The sequence below is a fragment of the Kryptolebias marmoratus genome, linkage group LG15, assembly GCF_001649575.2.
Source record: "Kryptolebias marmoratus isolate JLee-2015 linkage group LG15, ASM164957v2, whole genome shotgun sequence".
Taxonomy (NCBI): Eukaryota; Metazoa; Chordata; class Actinopteri; order Cyprinodontiformes; family Rivulidae; genus Kryptolebias; species Kryptolebias marmoratus.
Window position 1 is genome coordinate 8,407,848 of NC_051444.1, and position 27,399 is coordinate 8,435,246.

The window sequence follows — 27,399 nt, forward strand, 5'->3', positions numbered from 1 at the left end:
TCTGCTGGCTTCATGTTTCTGTGTTTATCGTTCTCTCTGCACATTCTTCACAAATTCAGTAGCTTCCTTCTGCTGCATTTGTAAATGTTGTTGATTGTGGAATTCATCCATGTTTACTTTGAATCTCAGGCTGGCTCTAATTACCTGCAGCTGCTCACTTTGCTGCTTTTATTCACTTATCGATTATATTTTTCCATTACACTAAATTGGGTTAGGTTTTTTCTTCCAGCTGACACAAAATACAAGGCAGTTCTACTAAGAGTGTTACGTTTGGATGAGTAAGATTTTTGTAAAACAAATATTTCAATGATTTGGTTCTTGGCTTAGCTTTCATTGCCAAGCAGCGTTCTGTGTAGAAAACGACTGCCCTGGGAAAAAAAAATCTTTATGAAAATATTTGTATTTTACTTTGATTGCTGGTTCCAGAATAACTTGTTTATGATCTTATGCCTCTAAAGTCTGATAGCAAAGAGGGAACAGAGAGGTAAAGAGAGAATCTCATAAGCAGCAGTGATCTGCTACTTGCCTGAGGACTTTTTCTCACCTGCACTTTTTGCTGGCGATGTAACAACAAATTTTACACAGTCTGAGACACAAATTGGCATTCTGGACTCTGGTTATTCCTGAAGTATAATCTAATTATAAAGACACTGCCAGTGGGTTAGAAACCCTAGCTTTAAAAAGTTGGACAGACAGACATAAAAGTGAAATTTCACAACATACAGGGTACTGGTTTAAAACTTCACAGCATTTGCTGCAAGTCATTTGAGCTAACTGAATTACTCCAACTACACGCTCTGTGGTCACTTATGAGTACAATATTAGGTGCTGTAATAAGATTTAGCATGTTTTTACCTTTGAAGTCCATCCAAAGATTTTAGCACAGACGTTAGATGTCATGCTACAGGAGGTTGGATGAACTAGTGCAGGGTGCATCAAATGTGTTCATAATTTTCCCAAGATACTTATAGAAGTATAAAGTTTTCTGTTCACACTTCAGTTTTAACTTTTTTGAGTTAAAGCATATTTAGGAGACAATAAAACCAAAGGTTGTTTTTTAAATAAATGCAGGTTAATCAAAAAGTTTATTTTCCAAATATGTTGCTCTTTCTAAAATCTATTTAAACACTTAAGTTGTACGTGCATAGTCAACAGAATACCAAAAATGCCTCAAAGATTATCACTGAATCTAACTGAGGCAAAGTTCATATAATGCATTTTGTAGAACAAATTAGTTTTACAAATTAGCTTTGCTTGAAAGTCAAAGCTCTCAACAGTTTTTTTTTTTTTTATAATTTGACACTTTAGGGACTGTAAATGAACAGATCAAGTGTAAATTTAATTTACTTGATTACCTAAAAAACAGAAAGGGGTGGAAGGGAGTGAGTCTCTGCCTCAAGATGAGGAGTTCAGGGTTCTTGACATCGTGTTCATGACTAATGGGAGGCTGGAGCAGGAGCTGGATCGAAGGATCAGGGCCTTTCCCACAGTAATGAAGGCATTGCTCCAGTCTGTCATGGTGAAGAAGGAGCTAAGCCAAATGGCAGTTCCAACTCTCACCTAAGATCTTGAAGTATGGCTCATGGCCAAAAGAACAAGATCCCAAATACAAGCAGCTGAACTGAGCTTCCTTCGTAGAGTGGCCCGGCCCAGTCTTTCCAGGTATGTCCCACTGGGTGGAGACCCCAGAGCAGACCAAGAACTCACTTTAGGGATTATGTATCCTGCCTGGCCTGGGAACACCTTGGGATCCCCCAGGAGGAGCTGGAGAGTGTTGCTGGGAAGTGAATTGTCTGGGTTTCCCTCGTGGACTTGTTGCCTTGTGACCTGACTACGATTAAGCAGCAGAAAATGGATAGAGGGATGGATGGATGGTCACCACAAATTTTTCGGAGTAAAAGTTTGGTTCAGTACATCTGTGTATTTACCAACCATGGCTTTAGCGTTTAAAAAGTGGCATTGTGGGTAAAGTGATTACAATACCACTGTTCTAAGAAGTGAGAAGCAGATGAAAGGACCACAAGAAATAAAAATACTCATAATTGGCCCCTTAAGTGTTCAGATGAGATCAGGATCCAAAACAGCTGTTATTGAAATATTGTTCACTTTTAGAATAAACATTTTACTTTTAGTCTTTAATGAGGAGAAATCACCAACAAGGTACAGATAAGACACTCACTCAGAAGCTGCAATTTAGTGAAATACTCAGCTTTATATAAGTTTATCCCAAAGTGCTCAACAACAAAGCAAAGGAGGCATAAAAATCAATTAGCATATTAGTAAAACCAAAAATATAATTATATATAAGAATCGGCAATTGTTTTAAAGCAGTGTTACAAACTTGTATAACTTTGGCATCAGATGGTTTACTATATAGACTTCTATGGTTATTTATACTGAAGAGCAGCCCTGTTAAAACCATCTGTGGTCTCTAGCCAGTAGCATGACTCCTTCATTATTCTTTCATGTATAAACTATTACTAACATGCTTTCATTAAAGAAATTTGAATGCATTAACAAAATTAGTTTATTTTTTATCTGCTTAACAATAAATCAAACTAGTTACATATGTTCTAACTTAACAGTGCATTTCTGCTCCAAAACAAGACGTTAAATGCATATTTCTCTCAAAACCTTCAGTTTTCAAGGAGGATCTTAAAACAGTACAAGTACAAACACACGGAACAGACAATAAACCATGACAACAGCCCACAGAACGATGCAAAACCCTTCAGATCATAAATAATCATAAGGCTCACCAAAATGTCATCGGTCATTTAACATCTGTGCAAGATGTTAAAGGTAATATTTAAAGAAGGAAACAAGTCCAGTCACATTTTCTATAGCCACTACAACATCCAGCTTCACAGAGCAGGATATAGTAAATCTTACTCATCAGGAAGCATCAGACAAATGCTGTCAGCATAAAAGGAAAAATACACTTCTTATATTTTGCCACAGGAGACATATGTTAATCATTAAACTGCCTGTAAAATGACATCAGTACCATGTTTAACTGCAAACAGGCTAACAGAATGATGTTTTAATATTACCTTTCAGATAAAAGGTAAGATCAGAAAAAAGGCATTTGAACAACTGCATTATAGTAAATTTTGTCTAAGACTAAGAATTTTGTGGCGTAAGACGTGATTAATGTTATTTAAACACATGGATGTTGCAAAAATTGTTCTAAGGTTTAAATTAATTTTCATCGTTTTTTTCTTAGAAAATCTGAAAGAGAGCAAAAACACAAAAAGCATGGGTCTGTAGCAATTACACAAGCCTGGAATTGTTGATCAGACTGGATGACATTACAACAAAATCTCAAAGATTTGAGCAGAAAACGCTAGAAGACGGATTTATTCTGTCTGTAATTGTAGTTTATATTCTCTTTGCACCCAACAAAAGCTGCAAAAGCACAATCAAATAAATTATATCTATTTTCTTTGGCAGATCAGCAACAATAAGACTATTCATTTCCAGTGCGCACACTGTATGAATTTAAGTGCAAGAAAAAAACAGAATGAAATTGTCTCCATTTATTATGAATCAATATCTTGCAGACAATGCATCCCTTTCTTCTTTTCATAAGTTTACATGGTAAATTTCCTGAAACACTAATGAGAAAAAATGAAAGAAAAGCCAAGCATGACATAGCTCATGGGTTTCTGTCTCCTTCCCATTTTCCTTAGTTTTTTTCTAGAAGAAGGCATTTTTTCATTAATTTTATTTAATTATCTTACAAAGCTCTTTTTTTAACACTCTGCCCGCATCCTACTCCCACTGTGTAAGTTTATAATTTAATAAAGCTTCATCTAAAAAGAGAAGTTGATTAAAAAATTAAGCTTCAGTGATCACCACACCCTCAGTCCTCCCTCATTTTATGAAAAGATCTGATATATCATATTATGAAAATGTCGGGCAGAAATTATCACCGCAGGACAAGTTAATGCATTCCATATGATCACATGACAATGACAGCAAACCCCACCACAGACAGTGTCCCACTAAAACATACAAAAAGACAGGAGATGAAACAATTTCCCTGAAGATCAACCTCCTTTTTCTCCCCTTTCCTTTTTCCCCTGCTGCCTGCCTATCAACCGAGAGTTAATTTTTTCATTCATAATTCATATTCTCCTACTTCGTCTGACTGCAGGTGACTGACAAATCTTGTTTTACAGAGCTGTACAGGAGGTTTCCTATATTTCTGCCTCCTCATAGTGAATGATGACACTGGATGTAATACTGGATTGAGCAGAAATGGGGAAAAAATGTGTATCATACTGTCCTCTGCTTGGTTTCTCTGAAGAAAATTGCACCAACAGCCTAATAACTCATACCAACTCTTTGAAATACAATCTCCTTAAGTTATTCCATCTGTTCAGCAAACTGTACACATGCACATAAACTCCTGCACAAAATGTGCAAGCTGTCATTTTTTATTTTAGGAAGAGGAAAAACTATAATGATAAATGTAATCTCCACGCTGCAGCTTAAAGCTAAATGCCTTCTCACCGTTGGAGAAACCTAATCCACACAATTAAAGCTTGAAAATTATAGCCTGGATCTAATGGCAGTTTTGAACCATAAGTTATTGATTTGGAAATGAAAACCTGCACTCTTCAAGGTTAAATCCAGTCCACCCTCATTACTGCTCTGTCCTTGAGAGGCCCGCATTGGAGCTGCTGCAGCAAGGAATGGAGAGGACTGCTTTAATGAAGGTGAATTTAATGGGATTTAATGTTGCTGGGGGCAATGGAGCAGCCGAGATATGGTTTTAACAAAGAGCAAGGGACCAAGAGTAAAGGCAGGAGAGCAGCCATTTTCTTTTCTTTTTATTTATTATTTCACATTTGACTGAGCAGAGTAAAAGCACACCAGATTTTCATCAGACTATACCCCAAGAGTCAACGGTTACATTTCTGCAGTCAAGAAAACTCAGCCTTCCGGCAACACATGTTGTATAATATAAAGTTGTTGATTGGAATATTTTAGCAAAAAGTGAGAATCAGAGGTTAATTGCCACTTTGTCAGTAATGAGACTGCTTTGTTTTTTTTACATTGACTTAAAAAAAAACAATTGGTCAGTATGGTTTGCGTGCCTTATTCTTAACACAAAAAACAAGTTCTGTTTCTGCAGTTTTTCTTTTTGTATGTTTTCTCTTATTTGTGTAGCGCTTTTATGCTGAATCCCATTTGTCTCTTGTATTTTGTCTCTTTATCCGTGAGGTCATGCTCTCACGGCTGAGCCATCAGCTTTTGTAAGCTTGATGCGAACAATGTGTTCTTTCTGTTTATAACGCTTGAACAATAACACCAAAATTTTGACATGCAAAAAATAAAAAATGATAATTACTTGCATACCTTGTTTTGAAACCCCCTCTCTCTTCAGTTTCTCCTTCCTTTATGAAAATCTGCTGGTGAGCACACACTGGACTAATTCACAGAGAAGAGAAAACCAAAAATATGATGTTAATGGCAGCACTGTGATATCGTTCAGTTAGGTTCTTAGTGATTAATATAGATTGTTCTTCTAAAAATGAATACAGTATAAAAGTCAATTGTTCTTGCACCCCTTCTAATCACAGTTCTAGTAGGAAAACTGATTTTATTTTATGCCTTAGTTGAATGAAGCACTTCACTGCATTTTAAATGCTGAAGCACGCCACTAATACACCACAGGAGGTGGAGAGTGATAAAAAGAAACTTTAGTGAAAGATCAGAAAGACATAATTAAAGCATGGTTTTCAAAAACACTAACCCATCCAACATGTGTGCATCTGATATTTGAGTGCAGGGCTGTACTAGGAAAATGGGATTAGAGGATCTTCTGTTTACCTTTTACTGCAAAAAGATATTTTAAAGTATCTAAGAAAGAAGCTAACTTTATATCAAGGTGCACTTTAATAATTAACAATTTAGAGAAATAAGCCATCTGGGTCATTGGTGTTTGTTTATATAACCTATTCAGTATCCAAATGAGGAGATCAAAGTCCTACATTCTTTACGTGCAATTAAAACTTGAAAAAATATATTATTAATTAATTGCTGATAACAAAAGAAACTCACTTATGGTAGGTTTTTTTTTCCTGTAATCCTCTTTTTTTAATGGGGGTGGTGTTGATAATGTGTTTTTTTTCTCTCTCCTGAGAAATCTTCCAACTTCTTAAAAGCACTCCTCTGTGAAGCAACCAAGAACCCATTTCCAAGTTTTTTTTTCTTTGCAGAGGAATGTCATCTTTATTTATGAGTGGACTTTGGGAACCCTGTCAATGCAAGTTAGTTTTTCTAAATTACTAAAAAGCCATGATAGCTATAAAACAAGCCATACTGTTCACACATCTGCATTTTCCATTTAATCTTTCACTTTTGTTGGTGCGGTCTGTAAGCCCTCAAATGTGACTAATGGGAAACATTAAGTAGAGGTTTGGGAACAAGTGGATTTAATTATAAACGTGGTTCACAGAAGACCATGGAAAAAGAGCTTTTTTATCATTCTTCACAGTGCTTTATGTTCGATTTTTTTTGTTGTTGTTGTTTTCTTATTTGCTGGCTGTTGTCCACACTTTTAAACAAAAAAACATATTCCAAAAAGACTAAATTATCTAGATCTCTCTACAATTTTACAATTTAATGTTTTCCTTTTTTTTCTTTTTAACTTTAATAGTTGGTAAATATTTTAGGCTAAAACTCAAAAAAGACAATCAAACCTTCAACATTTTTAAGGATGTAAGATTTCCCTCTTTTGCAAAAGACGACAAGTTCTTAAACCAGATGAGGTCATGTGAAACACAGAGAGAGAGAGGAGGGGGTGGGTGCACTTTTCCTGAACTTATTTAGCAGTAGTCTATTCAATCCACATCTTAACTTATTTAATCAACAACACTTCAGAACATGCACAACCTCAAAAAACCATGACCCTGAGATTTTAAGAGACACCATGTAAAAGGTATAAACACCATGACAGCACTGACTGAAACTCTGAGCTTTGATGTCACCAGATATTTGCATTACTGTCAACAAGTGCCAAAAAGAAACTTAAGCCACTAATACTCCGTGTAGTCATAATATACTCTGAAATTTTGAGTTTAAAGATACAAAACAAAGAGGCTGACATGGAAAGACTAAATTTAACAAAGTAAAACAGTATATGATGGGAAACTATAAAGTAATGTTATGAAACAGAAACTGTAGACCTCAATGGCTACAAGTGGATGTTTATAGCAGCAAAATCTATGTTAGTTCTTGCAAACAGAATCAGACAACTGAATAAATAACAGTTTACACATATACTGGCATGGCCTTCTTTCCATGTTGGGCCTTTTGTTGAGTTTTTTCAGTAAACAGGCCAAATTCCTCCACACATTAGAAGGGTGTAAATGAGTCCAGCAGGGTTTTATTACTTCTGAGCTGAAAGCTGCTGAACATCTGATTTCAAACTGGGTAAGCATGATGCGTCTTGCCCATTTCTTTATGCTTCTTGAAATGAGCTTGAACAACATGTAGAAACCTAAATTGGTTTAAAAGATTTTGCTAGGGAGACACTTTGCTCGGAGCTCAGGCATGCCATGATGTCGTACCTGCGACATGAAACTGTCTCCAGCCTCACCCTGATAGCAGAGTTTGACTGTTCTACTGCTGCTTTCATTTCAGGAAATAAATGTGCTTTGCCTTTAGATATAAAATGATGATCATTAACACCTGTTTGCTATCATTTGTTAGCTATACATCTAAATATAATCCTCACCATCCAAAACCTTCTCATAATTAGAAGAATTGTTCTTGTTCTGAAGTGAAAAGGTGATCACACCAACCTCATAGTTGTCAGGTTAGTGGGTGGGTGGTTGGACCTGAGATGCAGAGAGCTCCAACGAAAATTAATTTGTTTAAATAACAAAACACAAATTGAGCTGGCTAGCAGCAACAAAACAATAAATAACAAAAACTTAAAAACTCCAGTTTGTAACAAACACAAGGTGAGCCATGAGGAAAACTGGACAGCACGTGATTGTGACAATGAACCAGTGAGGAAGTGAGGAAGATGACCAGCTTTTAAAGGCAGAGGGTGATTACAAAATGAACACAGGTGACTGATTACAACAAGGGACAGGTGTGGGTGGTGAGGCAGGTTGACAAGTAATGAGCAGAGGAAAAGTGAATTATGACAGGAACACAAAGGCACAGAGAGCAAAAACTATACAAAGACTTACAACAACAAAACTAAACACGAGGACAACCAAATACCAGAAGAAAAGAAACAATAAACCCAGTACAAAAATAAACCTAAAGATACCCAAATCCTGCCAAGAACTACTCTTCCCCCTTATACAGAGCCACCCTGAAATGTCTATTATACAATTTCTTAGCAGCTTGCATTGTGGTAATTAATCAAAATTATTAATTACAATTAACAATAATTACAGTTAACTATAATTAATCACATTCTCAATTCCCTTAATATTTTAGTAAGGATGTTAATGATTTTTAATTACAAGGTACATTAACATGATGTAATGAGGTCTTTATTTAGTTATTTGTTCGTTTATTTGTTTATTTCAGCAGGGTGATTTGGCAGTGCAGAATAAATTACAGTATCCTTAATAAGTAAAAAAAAAAAAAAAAATTAGTAATGTTTTGTTTTGTTCCTGTTGTTGTGACTCTTAAGTTTCTAAAACAATACAGCCTGGTACATTTTCAAGCATAATTAGATAACTTTTCTCAAAGTTTTGCAGCCATTAAGATTCCCACTTCTTAAAGTCATCTTTTATGCTAGAAGCTACATTAACTGCAGTATGAGCAATAAGTGTTGTACATGCAAGAAAATACTGCATGTAATAAAACAGGAATGACTAAATTTATAGAGCAAGCAAAACATTAATTATGTCCCATTGAGCTTTTGATCTGCCTTCCTGCTCTGCATTTAGAGCCGCCTCGCAAAATATCCAAAAAATTATACATCATTTATAGACTTTAGTCCGTTAAGAAGTGTTACTTTCTGGGCATCACATGTGTGTTCTATGTGTGCCTTTTTGACAGCCTATTGATCTAAAATAAAAACACACATCCAATAATAGGAAAGAATTACAGAGATGATTTATTATTATTATGTGTTTGGTTTGAAAATGAGAGCACAACAATGACATGTTAACTCTTACTGTCATCTCACAACAAGAAGGTTTCAGGTTCAAATCTTATCTGAGGCATTTCTGTAACAAGTTGTTATGTCTCTTTGTTTTTCACGTCTACTTTCTTCACACAAGGACACAAATTGTTAACTATAAAACCAGAGTTGTTTGCTTCATTAAGAAAAATGTTGCAAAAGTCAAAGTTCCTCAAAAGCCTATTTAGCTTTATTTTAGTTTTCTTCTTTTCTTATTATTTTTTGGCTCCTTATCCAGTTGGATCCTCTTCAGAACAATCTATCATCTATTTTAACAATGTTTACAGTTTTCACAGTAAAACTTGGTTCTGTTCATATCATCTGTGGATGCTATTCTAATATTCCTAACTTTGATCATCGACCTTTCAGTTAACAACATCTATATCTCATCATAACTAACAACAAAGCTACGGAGGAGCAGAGACAAAATTCATGTCAGATGGTTTTTATGTATTTGTCTGGAAAAGTCATCGGATAAAACAGGTTGTGGGGGCAACTAGGGACTGTTTCTTTCTCTCTGAATGCCTCCCAGACACGGTGAAATCTGTGACAGTATCTCTCCTGGTGAGCTGGTCTCTATGATGAATGACCACTCCTCCATTCTTTGTCGCCACACTAAATCACAGGCTTACAATGTTTTTATGACCACTTTTTTTTTTTTGGGGGGGGGGTCTTTGTTTTACTTACCCACTCTTTTGTGAATCAAATCTAAAAGCCATGAATTCATTTTTTTTTTGTACTGTTCACCACTGAACTTTGATTCTTTGTCATAATCATTTAATCATGTGTGCAAATATTTCTAAAATCTTTAGTTCATTCTTTGTTCAGTCTTTATCTCTAATGCAGCCCTCTTGAATTGTCTCCATGTAGTTTTTGAATAATTCTATAATATTAAAAAAGTACACATTTTAGGGATGAATCAGGCTAATTTTTTTTTTTTTTTTTTGATTTACTGGCCGATGGAGTTTGCCTTGCCTTTATTTCTTTGCCTTTAAACTCTCAGTTTTTAAAAGACTATGGTCTGTGTTGAGCAGTAATGTTTAGCCATTAAAGTTTTGTTTTCACAAAATTCTATCAGTTGTTCATCAGCAAGTTTTCATCCACTCATCATGAACTCCAAATCTGACAATATTAGGTTTGAGTTACTTCTTTGACTTTTTTTTTCCAAACCAGCAAAATGATTGCAAATCATGCATCATTATTTTAAAAGCAAAAAAAATGTGCACACTTTCAATGTATATCGGATTTTCGGAAAATAGCACAGGTCACAATTATACACGCAAAGTCAAGAGCATACATTTGATACAGCTAGTGTTGGCTTGAATGGCCTTTGGCAAGTTGACCTTTGACCTGACATTTCTGGTGGCCAACAAGAAACTAAAGGCAGAACTCTGGTTGGATATTTAACCTTCGTGGTATAATTGACAGACGTTTAAGCCTTCTGGAAATATTTTGATGTTGAAGCACAATCCACAGATTTTGCTAAAAGTTTAGGGTCAGGACCTTTGGATGTACATTCTAAAAGCTTAAGGTTTGTCTCCTTTTGCATTAGATATTCTGATATGTTGGAACACCTAACTGAATTCAATATTTACCTTTTTTATTCGTGGTTAGACGTTAAAATAAGATTTGAGTGTATTTCAGCATCACATCCAGCAAATACACCCAAAAAAACATGAAGGTTTCACCCCTTCACTTAACTGTTTGTACAGAATTCTGGTTTTATTTATCCAAACATAAATAACTTCATCTTTGTCTCGTCTTATTTAAAAAAAACAACTTCCTTCTAACGACTTTTAGTTTCTTTTAGAGTTGGCTGTGCACTGTTGTCAAACTAAACTTGTCTTTTTGTCATTTGTTAAATGATTTGTTCACAAATGTCTTCAAGAGACAATAATGACTTGTGTACTTTACATTAGTGGTTCCCAAAGCTTGGGTCAGGACCCCACCATGGGCCAGTTTTGGAGTCTTGAGTTGATTTCCACAAACAAAATTAAATTCATAAATAAATGCAAAGTACATTTTATGCCATAATCTTTAAGAGTGATAAAATGTGTTGTTATTAGTCAATAAAAATAGTAAAAATTGTGTTTTGCATACTTTACTTAAAGATAGTTGGGGGGTTCAAGTTTCGGCCGCTGTTATTTTGTGGGTCAGACACTGAAATGTTTGAGAACCAATGCTGTACATCTTCAGTCATCTTTCTCTGATCTGCTCTGCTCTCATTTAGACAATCCCATTTTACTCTGAGTCAATCAGGTTAAACAAATTGAACTGAAGTTGTTTTATGGAGGCACAAAGAAACTTTGAGCTGCAGTCATTCATGATCACTAAAACAGGAGACTTGGTCAACTGAAAAACTTAAATTATCGACAAAACTGTTTGAATAGACGTCGTCTTATTCTTGACTTCATATATACAACTGTGTCCTTGTGTTAATGTAAAAAAAAAGCTCCAGATGTAGATGGATATATTGTATATAAATTCTGTCCTAATTATGAACCAAATTACACTCTAATTAATCTTCCCTGTTGTGACAGTGAATACTGAAAAACGCTCAAAAATCAGATTATACAATAATCTTTATTTCTATTTGATGTGTCTTAAATGCTTTAAAGATAAAGTGCTTGAACATGCATAATAATGGAGTCCATGTATAAAAATGAGACAATTTGGCTGAATGTGATGTTCTCTGTCTCCCCCTAGTGGCCAGAGATAAGTCTGTCTTAGCTGCCCCAAAGTATATCAGTGATTCTCTTTGTTTACAGGGAACTAATATACAAGCGGACAGAATTAATTTAAACACTATTTGCTGTAATTCATCAGCGTTATGTTCAGTTAAAACAACATTTCTAAACTAAGGAATTAAATTTGCAGGAGATCTCAGGATATAACTTGTATCTTTAATCTGGTGCGTCTGGAGGTAAAAACTACAATCAATATTCATGAATCATTTTATCCCTTTGCTGATCGTCTCACAGACCAGAGGAAGCCATTCTGCAGACCTCTTACGACCTGGTGGTTTTTACGATCTATCAATCACCTAAATAAAGCTCGACTGCATGAGCCACTGCCAGGGGAGGTCTGACCTGCGGCCTAGCATGACATTGAAGGAAGGAGTAGCACTCACCCAGGAAATCCTATTATACCAAAGTATGATGGATATCATCACTGGGGAAGCTCATATGTGGACTGACATATAATTTGTTATAATTTGTAAAAGGAAAAAAACTGCCTACAGTCACCTTTATCCCTTTTTTATTCTTTTCGGGATTTTTTTTCCTTGTATGGCTAAATTTTTAGGGACATTGTTCTTATATTGGTGTTTGAGATCATGTAGAGAGTGAACTTTTAATTTCATTTCATTTGTTAATGTTAAAAAACAGGTTTGACCATGCTAAAAGGTTTATACAAATGTTGCATTCATGCTATTGAAAACTCATAGATGCATGGTGTTTTTTATTAATACATTTTAAATTCCATGAAATTGACTCTCTTTATTACAAAAAGAACTTGTTCATTATTTTAATTCACTTCTTTATTATGATCAACTGCCCATTTCTACTATGTCTGGGCTGCAATGACATTTGTAAAGATTCAATAGTAACCAAAGAAACAAAAACATACTTGTGTTTTCTGAATCAAAGAAGTACAGCATATTTTTCCTGCGTGTAATAGGACTTCAGCATTAATCAATACTACCAAAGACATGTTTATGAGTGAAGACGAATAAAAGCTTGGTTTCATCATAAGATTAAATTCTTTTTATCAACACTGGGAAACAAAAAAAACACCATCCTTGGTAACCAAATGTCACATGTGCCTCCTGCAGTGAGGCATTTTATTGTGTCATTTACCTAAAAACTTAAAACAAAAGGTTAATCAGGTACCATCCACTCTCTTTTCAACAGTCTGCCTCTGTTTGTTTGTGCTCCACAACTCGTCTGTGTGGTATTGATCGCCTGAGCTAAGAGAACACTGTGAAGATTTTCAGCTAGAATCCAATTTTAAAAAACATCCCCGCATGCAACCTTTGAACATTTCTTTGTCTTTATTGACTTTTTAAAACCACATTGATCTCTCTTTAAAAGGAAGAGTCCCGTTTTCAAAATACAGCTAATGTGTCTGATCAATTTGTTATCCTCACAGTGACTCTTATCAGGCTCTGAACTTTCACCTTTACGTACTTAACTGATATCTTTTTTTTTTTTAGAAGCAAACAAGCAGTGGGCCAAACCTCACTACGGAGAGGTCACTGAAAGTGGGACATCACAGAGGAAACTTTGCAACACATCACAAGAACATCAGAAAGGACATTTTAAAGAAGATTAGCAGCCCACCAAGAAGATTTTTAAAATTTGCAAGAATAGAAAGGTATTGGATCTGTCTATGGGAAAATTGTTGTAAAGAGGAACTGAAGTGAAAAAGCATTCTGCCATTTAACTGTTTGTCAAGAAGTCTTTAAATTTGTCTCATTGGAACTATGAAGCTTGATGGGACGATCCTTTTTGCAACAGACACTGAACATTTTACCAACTCAACACTGAGACCACGGCAAACAAGTCCTGCAGGTATGATAATAACACATTTGTTCAAGTTCACAGGATGGGCTTCTGTACAAAAAAGGAAATTGGGTTTACTGATTTACTTCCTGTCACCGATCACAAGACAAAAGTGTGGCACTCCTGCTCAAAAATGTGTTGTATCAAATTTAATAAATCATAAAAATGTTTCAAAGATACTGTTTGGTTTACTTAAAAAATTTTAGGTCAATATTAGTTTGCATTTCAAATTTTCTCTATAATCTAAAAATCAGTCATTATTCCAATTAATCCTCTATTAAGCTGCATCAGGCCTATTTGCGCTCAGTTTAAATGAAGCAGTTTTACCACCACGCTGCTTTTCAAATCCATAAAACCGCAAGGCAAACCGTATTCTAATCTCTTAATTCAATCTAACTGATCTTTGACCACAGAAAGCGTTTTCCTTGTTAAATCCTAATCCCCAGCTGCCTCATCTGCCTAAACGAAGTGTGCAATTTGCAGACGTTATTGCCTGGGGTCTGTACAGTCTCTGCTGCACCACTCGAACATTGGCAGTGTGCACTTTAGAGCAACACGGACGGAAGACTAAGTGCCCAGTGTGAAATTAGCCAAAGGAGAGTAGTGGACTTTGGTTCACATTGACCTCTAACTGCTTTAATTAAATGGAGAGTTTCCTCTTCCTCCTGAGTAATAACTGGCAGAGCTCCTCAGAGGCTCTTGGCATTCACACGGAGCAGAGATAAGTCTCCAAACTGTATAACCCTGCTTTTAATATTTTCACACTGAACCTAACTGACCTATAAAACAATACCCAAATGATTCGCAGGTTTTGAAGCTGTGCCCTTGTACCAAGCTACTCCATTTCACAAAGGTGGAATTAGATTCCTAACGTGCCCTAAATGATAAAAGGGCTCATCAGTGATAATCTCAACCACGGAGCATGTTTGGTTTTTATCAGAGCTGGTGTTCTCAGACCTCAGAAGTTTCTGCACTAAAACTAAAGTCTGTTCCTGTTTTCATCTATTTTATAATCCACAGATGCGACAGTGTCAGCATCCGTCTCGTCAGCGCCTCAGGCTGATGAAGGTGGGACTCAGTGTTTCATCTGTGCAGACAGGGCCACAGGTAAACACTACGGTGCATCCAGCTGTGATGGCTGCAAGGGCTTCTTCAGGAGGAGCATTCGCAACAACCACACGTACAACTGTAGGTGAGTTTCATCGTAGTTCTTCTTTAAAATCTAAAAAACTTTAGGTAACTTTTTTAATGACCTAAAATTGTTCAGCATTTTATAGTAAAATCTTGAAGGCAGCAAGGAATTAAAATATATATAAGTTAATCTGTGATTTACATGTTCCAGGTTCAACAGGCAATGTGTCGTGGACAAAGACAAAAGAAACCAGTGTCGTTACTGCAGACTGAGAAAATGTTTCAAGGCTGGAATGAGAAAAGAAGGTCAGAATCAACATTTTCCTTTGTTTCTCCATACAAATCACCTTCAGTGTTCAGCTCACAAATGCTTAATAAACCACAGCAAACTGCATAAATGTTTTAAAATGTCAAATTTTTCTTATGTGCCTAAAACACATCATGTTTATTTCAAGGCAGAAAACACGCAAACCACCAAAGAAAAACATTTTGTTCCAAAGGAAAAAAATGAGCATGCTAATGTTCAGTTTCATGTGTGTGCTTATGTGCGCTGTGCATATCATTGGCCTTATCTTTAACTGACAGACAGAAACACACAGGGAGAAAAAGATGGAATCAGAAAAGTCTATTCTCCACACATGAATAATTAAAATTCTTTAGCATCTCCACATGTTTGTTTTGCATTTTGCTGGAAGATGTTACTCTCAGCCCACTGAAGTGAAAGCCAGGGGCCCAAATTTAAACCTTTACTTCAGTAATTTGCCTGATTTCCATAACATGCTGCAACATTACTTGCAATTTAAGCCTGAAGCAAACCTGCATTGGAAACAAATAAGCAAAGCAAAACACAAGACCCCAATCTATTTCTCTTTTTTACCTGACCTCTGAGCACACTTTGGCTATTTGCTGCAAATCTAAACTTAACTAATGATGTGCAAAAGATTCATTTGGAACTTTGTCAAACAAAAAAAGTGTCAGAAAAGCTCAGAGGGAGCCAACAGCTCCTTCTCCTCCAGTGTAGCCTGATTAATGTGCTCGCAGAGCCTGTGATGAATGATTACTGTAACACTCATTCATGTTGTTTGACTTTGTAGAGTCACTGAAATCAGTCAGAGGCCATCCAGAATGATGGTGATAAAGGTCCTTGCATATAAGTCATCAAAAATTATCTCTCCTCTACAAAGCATAATATACACCAGCAGGTATTTGTGCATTCATCTTGACTTTTATTATCAGTAGCTTTTATAAAATGTTGTCAGATCAGAAATTTAAATATAAGATGAGGCTAAACAACTTGAATGAAAAATTAGCTTTCACAACTATTATCTACAAAGCAATAAAAGTAAATATAACGTAGACATACCCATTTATATAATCCTGGATCAACTTTCTAAGTGTTTACAGCATTTTGTCATATCCTGATACAAAAAACATGATTAGGCAAACAGAAGAAAACTTCAGACAACCTGTGGAAAAGGAAAGCATCTAATTATTTTTTCTTATTTCCAAAGCAGGCAACATTTGCGATGAACATCAAGTTAGTTTCAAAAAGTTTAGATGGACTTTGAGACTTTGAGCAAGAAATTTCTGTCACAATGTTCTGCTGTTAAGTGTAGGGCAGATGATGGGAGAAATCAAGAAATAGCTCTAGTATTTTTTGTTTTTGTGTTTGATCTTCAGCTGTTCAGAACGAGCGAGACTGCATCATCACTCCCCGAGCAAAAGGACAAACAGTAAGAACTCTGTCCATCAGCGTGCTGCTGCAGGCTGAGGTCAGCGTGCAACAGGTAACACAAGTGTGTGACTGATAAATGATCCCATCTCTGTTTTCTTGAAATGACTCGGGTGAAGGTCAAAGATGAAAAGAACTTGGGTTACATCTCAGACAGACACTCTGTGGGATGGATTCAGTTTCTCCTAATTGAAGTTAAGAACAAAATTGCACAAAGATCTCGTCTAATCATGGCCCAGTTGTTGCACCACTGGGTCTGGCATTGAGGTCTGTTGCCTTCAAGTACAAAATAACAACCAGATATGTGCTTTTATAGAAAAAAAAAAGAAAGAAATGCACAGAGAGGAAAAAAACATATAATTGGTGTCTTTACAACTATTAGACATGATTTAGACAAATGTATTGTGCAGTACTCTGTAGTTTATTTTAATGCTTTCCAGATATGTAGGAGAAACTATGATGGGCACTAAAATCATGAAAGAGAATTCCTATATATTGTTTTATCCTTTCTGGGCTCCTGTAGAAACATGGTAGTAGAACAAAGCAGGTTTAAAGGAGCAGGATCCTCATCAAAATGTAGTCATGATACGTATGTTACAAAAGAATGCAACATTTCTTATTTCTGCTTTAATCTGCAACAGTTAAAAAATACTTTAACATTTTATTACAGCCGACATACTTCAAACCAATTAAATCCATGTGTAACACTATTCCGGTAGGGACTGAGTGGGAATAACTGTTTGACATTAAACCACACACTTTAACCAAGGGCTGCACAGTGGATTTGCTGGTTACTGTGGCTGCCTCACAGGTGAAGGCCACAGGTTCAAATCTCAGATGGGGCCTTTCTGTGTGATCTCCATTTTCCTCCCATAGTCTAAAAACATGCATATTAAAATAACTGGAGTTTCTAAACTGCCACTAGGTGTGTGTTTGAGTGAGTGTGTGTGTGTGTGTGTGTGTGTGTGTGTGCATAATTGCATGTCTCGTGAGTTTGTGACAAACTGGTGACCTACCCAGGATTTACTCCACCACACTCAATAACTTCTCGTGACCCTAAACAGGAAAAGGAAAAAAAAAAAATGGATGGACACTGTATGAGGATCATAAGTGATCTACTCAACATTATGTCAATCAAACTCAAGATTTTACTTTAATATTTTGAGTTCAGTAAAACATAAATAAATAAATAAATGACTAATACTACGTGACAAAGTTTAACATTCAAGTTAACATGAAACCTAATACTTTTATTGAAGCAAGAAACAAGATTGACTTTTAATGCCTTCAGCTTGGTAAAACAAAAAAGTTAGTTTTTAAAGAGAGGCTCTTCATGCAGCTAGGATTTATTTAAAGGAGTCATAAAAAAATAATAAAAAATAAAAATGTATTTTCCTTCACTGGATTGCTTTTATTTTTCACTACTCTGTGTCCATGGAGCATTGTTCTCACCCTCAGTGCACACACGCACTCAGATATTTTAACCACAGTTCATTTCCACATTGCTCCATTACCTGAGCTCACTTTGAACTCACATTTTACTTTGATGCTTTTAGTTCCCAGTGCTGCCCTCACCTCAGAGTCGTGATATCAGCAGCAAGAAGACAGCCTGCGTGGGAGACGTGTTCGAGTCAATGAAGCAGCAACTCCTCCTGCTGGTGGAATGGGCCAAACACATCCCAGAGTTCTGCAGCCTTCAGATTGATGACAGGGTATGAAGAAGATCAAACACAGCACAGACTCTGCTTTACATCAATGCATGTAGAATTAAGCAACAATGACTGAGGCTTTAGCTCAGATTCAATAAGTATTTACATCATTTTGTTCTGTGTAGCAATTTAAATGACTATTTGGTATGTTGCTGTTATAAATAACATAACACTTGTGTGTGTTTGCTTGTAGGTAACCCTGCTGAGAACCCATTCTGCAGAGCATCTTATTCTAGGGGCAGCAAGACGCTCGCTGCCTTACAATAATGTCATTCTTCTAGGTGGGACACAATAAACTGGTTATTTTTCCTCTTTCATCGTTTACCATTTAGGTGTTACCACTGCATGTAATTTTCAATGTTGAACATGAACACATGTGCCTGTGTTCACTGAGCAGGCAATGACTTTGTGATCCCTCTGAGAGGAGCAGAGTTAGAGGTGACTCGAGTGGCTCTCAGGATCCAAGAGGAGTTGGTCAAACCTCTCAGGGAACTGGACATCACAGACAAAGAGTTTGCTTGCCTCAGAGCCATTGTTTTCTTTGCCCCAGGTCAGTCCAGTCATTCTGTAGGAGGGCAGCTGCAAGCAATTTCTCAATTTCTCTCTTGCTACTTGCTCTTATACTTGCTTGCTCTTCTTGCTCTATACTCTTATTTTCTGCCCTAAAATTATTCATATACTATAGTTTTCTGTTTGGATCTGTTTATGTTCATGTCATTTTACATCTGGATTTTAGTCTAAGCAGTCTGGCCTCATGGAATTCCTGAAAGATTTCAAAATAATACGAGGATGTGGTAAAGTTCTTGGCAGTCAGGGAGATTTTGCAGCCTGCTGAGATCAGTGGTGCAGTAATCTGAGGCAGAATGAAGGACCAAAGAAGGAGTACTGAGCTGCCACGTTAGCAAATACCGTTTAAATACTTCAATCAGTACACTCAACCTTACAAGACGACAGAAATTACTATAAATGTTACGATCAAATCTTATCTTCCATTATGTTACCAATAAAAACACTTTTTCATAGTACAACAAATAAATTAGTTTATTTTTACTTTATTAGAAAAACATTATAAACATTGCTTTCTCAGTTTTTCTATATTCATAAACTAAATCCAAATTCAAATTTATTATTTGACAATCATCTTGTCTTACAAATCATATCTACATAAAACATGTCCATCTATTCATTTTATTACCTTTTATTTTAGGTGTACGCCCTCCTGTTCTACATAAATACAGTTATCTTTACCTTTGTCCAGCAGACTGTCCGGGGCTCGAGAGCCCTCAGGTCATACAACATTTGCGTCTCCAGGCCCACATTCAGCTGGAGGAATCAACCTGTGAGCAGCGAGGAAGGTTTGGGGAACTTCTCCTCATCCTCCCTCCCCTGCAGAGTGTTGCCTGGCAGATGGTGGAGACGCTCCACTTGGCGCAGCTGCTTGGTGAAGCCAGGATGGACAGCCTTCTGCAGGAGATGCTGCTGGGGGAGGGAACCAATTCAAAACCATGTGCAAGTAGGAAACACTGCAATGACAGTTAGCTACAGGGAAATCACAAGATAATGTTTACATTAAACTTCCAGTACACGATGTAAATAGACAGTTTTCAATATTTTAAACAGTGTCATGGGCTTGTCTTTAGGATAGGTTTGTTTATCTGCTCTATTCCTTCATGTTTTTTTTCATCCTTCAGATGATGATCTGACTCAAGACAATGAAAGTAAGCAAAGAGCTTCCTCTGCTAACTTCACATCTGTAGTCTCTAACATTTCAGCATGTGAGCAAGCACGATTTAACCTATCAGAGCCATTCTGAACCTGCAGCTGCAATTCATAGCTGAAATTTGTTTTCGTGAAAAGTGAACCTTCAAATGTTAAATGCCAAGATTGAAACGTGTCTGTCTCACACAGCTCTTCCAAGCGACCATCCTGCTGCCCACACAGACTGGCACTGAGGTGCACAAACAGGGGGAAGCTGCCAGTGTGCCCACGACATACCTGAGGCCCATGTTCCCAACAGACGCCTCAACAAGCAACAAGTCAACCCAAAAGTAAATTATGAGCTTCAAATTGTTTACAGGCCAACAAATACAGACTCAGACACATATAAACACTGGGTACAGATAGAAATATATATCCATCCATCAATCCATCCATTTTCTTTACTCACTTTTCCATTCAGGGTCAAGGTGGAAGTATGTATTAATAAGTATATAGTTAGATTTGTTTTGTTTTGTTTATTTCACATTCAAATATTGCTTTTGTTTGAGATAAGACATGAATAATTTTCAATCTCTTTTCATGCAGAAACAGGAATCCATCATACAGACATTTGCAAATTGATGATACTGTTTTAAACATAAGAAACTTACCTAAAACACATCTGACATAAGCTGATATGTGAAGTGTAAAAATAGTGGTTTGCCAGTAGGGGTCACTAAAAGCTTTTCCTGGTTTTCTTTTTTCCTTTTTCAAGCCACTGTTTTTTTCCCCATCCATTTATCCATCTATCCATCCATCCATTCATCCATTCATTTTCTTTACCTGCCTTTTTCTTTCCGAGTCATGGGGGAGCTAGTCCAATCTCCAGCAGTCATAAATAAATCCTTTGGGGGGGTAAAGAAATGCAGTATTTTACACTCCCCTGATGTGATGGGCAGCTGTATTCAGACAGTAGTGGGTGTAGTTTTAGGGTGTATTGGTCAAAAAACACTATTCTACGGATCTGACTTTGTTTGTTAAATTCTCTGACAGCATTACCTCTATGTAAATACAAGCTGAGCATTAATATCATCATGATTGCAGTTGATATTTTGTGTAACTTTTAACACTTTAGTTCAAGCTCAAAGTTGTTTTCATTACATATAAATACTTACCCTTTTTTCTTTGAAGAAAAAAAATATTACTATAAAAAAAATGTTAAATTGAGTAAGAATGAGATTAGAGTCTTAGAAATAACCTGTTTTGGAGCAGGTTAGAGTTTCCAAAAATGATTTTGTTCACTCAGTTTAAGACTGGGCTGGGCAATAATCTTGTTCACAGCTTCAGGCATAGATTTCACAGAAATCAACTCTCAGTCTTTGAGCTTAAAATTAATCCTCGTGTTGCACAGCTGAGTAAGAACTGACCGACGCTGCCCTGATCTGCATGGTTAGTTTGGCCGAGAGAGTTCTGGGGAAAAGAGTTCACACAGAGAGGGCTGAGGTGGGGCTGCTGGAACAGCTGTGTTTGCTGAGACAAGGCAGGCATGTGTTGAGGGTTGTTTTTTCTTTCTTTTTGTAAATTTGAAGAATTTGGGTCAGAATCAACTTGAATGAGTTGTACACCTAAAGAAGGGCAATTTACTCATCCATAAGCCCACAGTTATGCACGTGCAGAAACTTTGGAGGTTGTGTTTAAAACTACAGCAAGTGGAAGTTACTGTAGGCAGCAAACTTTTAGGGCTTTAGCTTTCATGATGCAGGGAAGAACTGAGAGTGCCTGCTTACAAAAAGATTCTGAGTGATTCTAGTGGCAATAAACCAGAACACAACCACTCAGTCTGGGTTTTTCCACTGCAGACAAGCAGAATGAAACACACACTTCTTGCACAACAAATGCAACAATTAACTGAGGATCATACTGAATCATTCACAGGATGTTTTTATGGTGCAGAATCTTTTCCAAAATGTGCATTAGATTCCACAGATCAATGCATCATGTAAATTTATATCTTGGTTTAGGAAGGCTCCCAGTCTGGTCCCTGACAGTGAGTTCTCTGAATGACAGATACGACAGAGTAAGGAATAAAATGTGGTAGTCTGGGCTCATTGAGAACACAAATGGAAAACAGGCACAGAGTCATACAGACTGTAGCTGAAGTCAAATCATTGCTGCGCTCACATAATCTTTCTGTTAGCCTTTCTCTGCCCTATGCACATTTTTGACACACACGACCTTTAGCTGGATCTGACTCTTCTGATAACTTTGTCCGTCAACAAACACACTGTGTACAACTCCATTTGCGTTCCCACTCCTTTTCAGCACTTATTGATGCCAAGACTGGATGGTTACCAGTGATTTTTGGACATTTATCAATAAAAAGAAAAGAAAAGCCAGGTTCTGTAGAATACAGCTCACTTTACTTCACTTTATTCCTAACTGATCTCCTTTTTTTTTAACTTGGACCAACACCTAGCCAAAACCAGGAAGCATGTGGCCTTTAGCAAGAGAGCATGCTTTCCAAACACATTAAGTAAATCAAACAAAAAGATGACACTTTCCACACATTTAGTTATCTAACATGTTTTAAGTACACTTTATTATGATTATTTTGTAAGATTTAACCACTATTTTAGTGCAGATGGGGGAAACACTGTCTGCTCAACATGTATCTTCAGACATTTGTTTGACACTTTGTCTCCACTGTGGAATAAAACTTTCCACAAAGTTGAACCTTGGTCAGTTAGACATTTTTTTCCATGTGGGCTTAAACACTATAAGAAGAATCCAGACTTAGCGCATCGGCATGAATCATCTTCCATATCACATGCGCAAACTTACTTTATATGTGAATAAATTATTTTGTCTGTAGCCACTATATTTGGATTAAACATAATAATTATGTATAAACTATATTCCTGATCACAGTTTATGTTTGTCAAGTTTCTGCCTGATCTAAAATAGAAGTACTGTATATGAAACTAGCATTCCTTAAAGAAATGCATATCACTCGTCGCCTTGCATGCCAAACTTTTAAACAAAGATCTTGCGTGATCTGTTAGCACTCAGAGTAAATATTGGGAATGACTTTCAGTTACTACCACGCTAAATTTATGTTAATGTCTGTAAAACTGAGGAAGTTGTAGCCATTTTTGTGTTCGCTAAAGTCAATAACTTGCGGCAGTCATCTTGAAATGGTTTGACTCCAAAAGTTAATCAGTTGTAGATGTACATCCAGTGATTGCTTACTGAGTGTTTTATTAAAATCCAGTGGTCCGTGAGATATTTTGCAAACAGACAGACAAACAAACAGATGTGCGCACACACCAACAGGTAATTTACATGATCACCTGTCTTTCATGGCAGCAAGTGATCATAAATTTTACAAACAATCTGTTACGTGCAACCTGGATCACAAAAAAGGAACTCTGTGTTATATTGCTTTGTTGCATAATATTTTTTTTTAAATTGGGAGTGGATGACGAATTGTACTGAGTCAGAACACATCAGGAAAGCAAAATCCACAAAAGTTTTACAGCAGCCAGCACAAAATAAAGTCTTTGCTCTTTTTCCTGGAAGAAGAAACATCTGGGAAGACAGAAGGCTGATGACAGACATTGAAAAGCAGATATTTATCAAGGCAGAAAAATTAGTCTAATATGTGTGTGTGTGTGTGTCAAACTAGCATGTGTATAGCAAAATATATTTAATTTTAACTGTCTTATAACTGTTTTATACTAATGTATAAAATGCAAACTGTTTCAAGGGCTTTCACAAATAAACCTTAACAAGATTTGAAAGCCAGTTATAACAATTAAACATTAAAGTTTTATGGATTCCTTCAAAAAAAAATCTGTTGAAAATGTCAGGCACAAAAAATAATAATTTTTATTTGTTTTTCATCCCTTCTTTCATAATATTTTTTAAATTGTTTTTTCATTTTTGGTTTGGTTTGGATCCCTGAATCTAGCTAATTTTTCATTACATTTATTGTTATTTTTAATTTTTAAAACCATTACTAAGTATAATGCTGTGCTCTGAACTGTGATGGATATTTTGATTGGGAGCATGTGCTTCTCAGGTGCTTGTTGGTCTTCAGAAATAGATTGTTTTTTTCCATGTTTATTTTCTATGTGGTGCCTCATATTAGATCATATTGACCATTCCTTTGGTTGCATTCACTTTGTTTTGTTCAAAAGCAGCTGAAGATTTATTCAGACAAGTTTTTAGCCAAAAAGGGCTTTATAGGTCATTATGTTTATTTGTATTTATGTCTAAATAAATATTACTTACTAAATTTACTTACTATTCATCAGATGAATAGTAAGTAATCATATGGGTTTGCAGTGAACTGTTGTAATGTTTTTACACCTTTACGCCTGAAGTGGTATTTCACTTTTATCTAAATAACATTTGGGTCGAATGTTATTTAGATAATTAATTTTCCAACAACAACCAGTTAATTTACCGACAAGTCCTTAACTGTGTTTATTCCTCTCATCATGGACAACAAGTCCTGTGAATTTGGAGACATTTGTTCTTTTTTTGCAAAAGTTACCACAGGGGAACCAAATATTTCAGCCGTCTGAAATAATCGGTTCCCCCTCTAAAACATGGGACAAAAATAATTTACCAACAAGTCCTTAACTGTGTTTATTCCTCTCATCTTGGACAACAAGTTCTGTGGATTTGGAAACATTTGCTCTTTTTTTTTTACCAAAGTTACTGGGAGGCTCTGCCTCACCTGCCTCCCCTGACCACACGTCCCTGATTCATCAATACACTCGAAACAGCCGGTAACGTCACCACTGAACTGTCATCCGATTCCATCACAACTTCACAAAACAGGAGAGCTGATGACTGTGAAGGTCATTGATTGCCATCCTTCCATCCATTTTCTTTACCCGCTTCTCCATTCCAGGTTGCATGGAGCTGGTGCCTATCCCCAGCAGCCACTATGTGAGAGGAGGACGTTAATTGTCTCCCTCCATATTGACAATACTTGGAAACTGCTTTCATTTGGTGCAATTCATAAATTTCAGAAAAGCATTTCAGCTAAAGTAGCTTTTGCAGATGAATCACATCGGGAGGCTTGTTAGCAGGGTCTCACACAGATTTCAGCGGTTTTATCTCCTGTTACTCCCTATAACACACCCCAACAAGGAGACACCACACTAAGTCAGTGAGCTGGTTGCCTCAGACGTCAAACTCCAGCCACAACTCCCAAAATATAATTTATGGTTTGTGGAGAGACAGATTTTTTTAAGTTTTGTTTAGTTATTTCTCCTCTTTGACTTGAGACTAAACATGCTTTCAAATATAGCACAGCAGTCCACCTACATTTATAATTATTGGCTATAAATTACAAAATGGAAAAGTATGAAACATTTCTGGTTTATGTTTTATACCATGATAACATATCAAAGGCCTCTGCTAAAAAGAAGCAGCTCATGACAATTAAAGTTGGAATACAGCTAGAAAAACATTCCTATTGAAAGAAAACAAAATTTTGCATAATTACTAAAGCAAATACAACAGGCATTCATCACAGCTGTTTGAATGTAATGTGTCAACTTAAATGAAATGTTAATAAGAGGCCAGAATAGTAATTAACAGTACAATGTTCCACAAACTATCTTAAAAGTCTGTCAGTGAAAAGTGAGATAAAAGTCTTATAATAGACTTTTATCTCTAATTCATTTTATTATGCATTTCTGCATAATAAAATGACTTCTTTTTGCAGCACCTGCCAATAAGATATTTAAAGTTTAGGGAAAAGGTCACCAACACTCAACCTATTTGTCTGGGAACTGAACCTTTCCCAGACCCCCTTCAGTAGAACTCCTCCAGAGTCTGATACAACAAAGTGGCAACCACAAACTTGAACTTGGGCTGTGACGCTCGGGCTGACATTTGTCTTGGCATGAGAAGTCAGTGCCAGCATCAGAGCAGATGACATCAAAAACATGAGAAAAGAAGCTTCAGGACTCTGAAAATCTTTGTTGCCAACATAGAAATGAAAAAACAAGGATCCTTATTTACAAAGTTGCAGCAGAGATTCATTTGTGTAAAATAATTGACATTTTTTATGCAGTGGCTTTATGTGTCCCCTTTGTTATATGCATTACTCCATATGTGTTAACAAAAAGTCTACATAATGCTCTGGTCAAATTATAAGATTACAGTAGTATGTCTTTACTATTATTATTTTTATTATTATTATTATTAAGGCAAATGTGACTTCCTTGAGTTCCCCATTTCTTATTTTTTCCCAGATCCAACACACATCTTTAGTAACATAACATAAACATGAAATAGCATTAATGTTAACTTAATATATTCTACAACAGCATGAATTCTTTTTAAATAGCTTGAAACAATGTTCAAAATGTGATAAAATAAAGCAGCATCATGTTCAGGATTCTTATTCTCACATCAACATACCTTCAAACTTCCAAACTGAAGTGAAGTATTTTTTGATCAATTCTGCTAAAAATAAATTATTAATTCTCACTTCCAGCAATCATTGAGAGGAACAAGAATTTTACTTTGTTGCTATCTGTGGTTAACAAGCAGGAAGAAAAGCAGGCTGCAAATTTTATTAAATAATAATAATAGTAACAATAATAAAATTTGAAAGGACGAGCACTTTAATGAACATAAAAAATAAACACAGATGTAAATATGCAAGAGTTAGCCAGATTGCTAAACACACCAGGAAGATCAAAATGTAAAAAACAAAGCAAAGCACAAATCTGGGCTAAAAGCTGAAAGAACATTTGAATTCTAGGTTGACTGAAGATTTTTAGTGTGAGTATGTGCATGCATAGTTGTTTGTCTCAAAGGTCCTGTCCAAAACGTTCCCCTCCTCTCACCTGCTGACTACTGGAGACAGGCACCAGCTCCCCAACAAGCCCGAAAATTGATGGATGGATAGTTTTGCATCTTGTCTCATTTATGTATTTGCTGAGAATGACTGATTATTCATTGTTTTGATGGCCGTCAGGACATTAAACATACTGAACTAACAGCCCCTAAAAGCCTGATGTTACAAAACTTCAACACTTCTACCAAAGAGAATGAGTTCCCGAGGATCCCATAACTTTGTAACACGCTGGTTGAGCTCTTACACAAACCTTCGGAGGGTAGAGCTTTTTAAACAGACAATACCACTGGCACTCAGGCTTTGTTTACTTCAGCTGAACTTTCCACTTGTCTGACTGTTTCACTGAGAACAAAGTGCCAACGAACTCTTGTGCCGCTCATTGGATTCATATGTTCACCATGCAGGGCGATTCCCAACAAACATGACACAAAAGAGGCAGCCATCCGTTACGAGCATGTGATTAAGTGTCGGCTTCGCTGTGTGATGACAGAAACCAAAAACCAGCCTATAACTGAGTC

The 27,399-nt window shown here is 36.4% G+C and overlaps 2 protein-coding genes and 1 long non-coding RNA gene across 6 annotated transcripts in view; 1 reads left to right on the plus strand and 2 right to left on the minus strand.

Annotated features, from left to right (window-relative positions):
* The window catches only part of zfhx3 (zinc finger homeobox 3), a 321,615-nt gene extending 313,582 nt beyond the window's left edge, over positions 1 to 8,033 (minus strand). The window contains exons 1-2 of the mRNA XM_037980053.1: positions 7,818 to 8,033; positions 5,368 to 5,439 (exon numbers count right to left, since the gene is read on the minus strand). The gene's annotated coding sequence lies outside the window, so the exon portion shown is untranslated. The remainder of the gene's footprint in view (positions 1 to 5,367; positions 5,440 to 7,817) is intronic.
* A 5,082-nt stretch (positions 8,034 to 13,115) lies between these two features.
* Positions 13,116 to 23,062, plus strand: hnf4b (hepatic nuclear factor 4, beta). 4 transcript variants are annotated; one of them, XM_025002717.2, is made up of 10 exons: positions 13,116 to 13,734; positions 14,746 to 14,917; positions 15,068 to 15,162; positions 16,537 to 16,643; positions 18,145 to 18,300; positions 18,491 to 18,578; positions 18,695 to 18,847; positions 19,556 to 19,810; positions 19,989 to 20,072; positions 20,206 to 23,062. In XM_025002717.2, the coding sequence occupies exons 1-10, from the start codon at positions 13,647 to 13,649 to the stop codon at positions 20,247 to 20,249; spliced, it is 1,242 nt and encodes a 413-aa protein (XP_024858485.1). In that variant the 5' UTR covers positions 13,116 to 13,646; the 3' UTR covers positions 20,250 to 23,062. The 4 variants fall into 4 exon arrangements, with proteins under 4 accessions (XP_024858485.1, XP_024858487.1, XP_024858486.1 ...); XM_025002719.2 differs by having other exon boundaries at positions 16,537 to 16,628; XM_025002718.2 differs by having other exon boundaries at positions 13,117 to 13,734; positions 19,559 to 19,810.
* Positions 17,433 to 19,666, minus strand: LOC119617704. The gene is made up of 3 exons (XR_005234074.1): positions 19,546 to 19,666; positions 18,164 to 18,282; positions 17,433 to 17,644 (listed from the first exon to the last, which is right to left on the minus strand). It is a non-coding gene; the product is annotated as an uncharacterized LOC119617704 (long non-coding RNA).
* Positions 23,063 to 27,399: the final 4,337 nt, after the last annotated feature.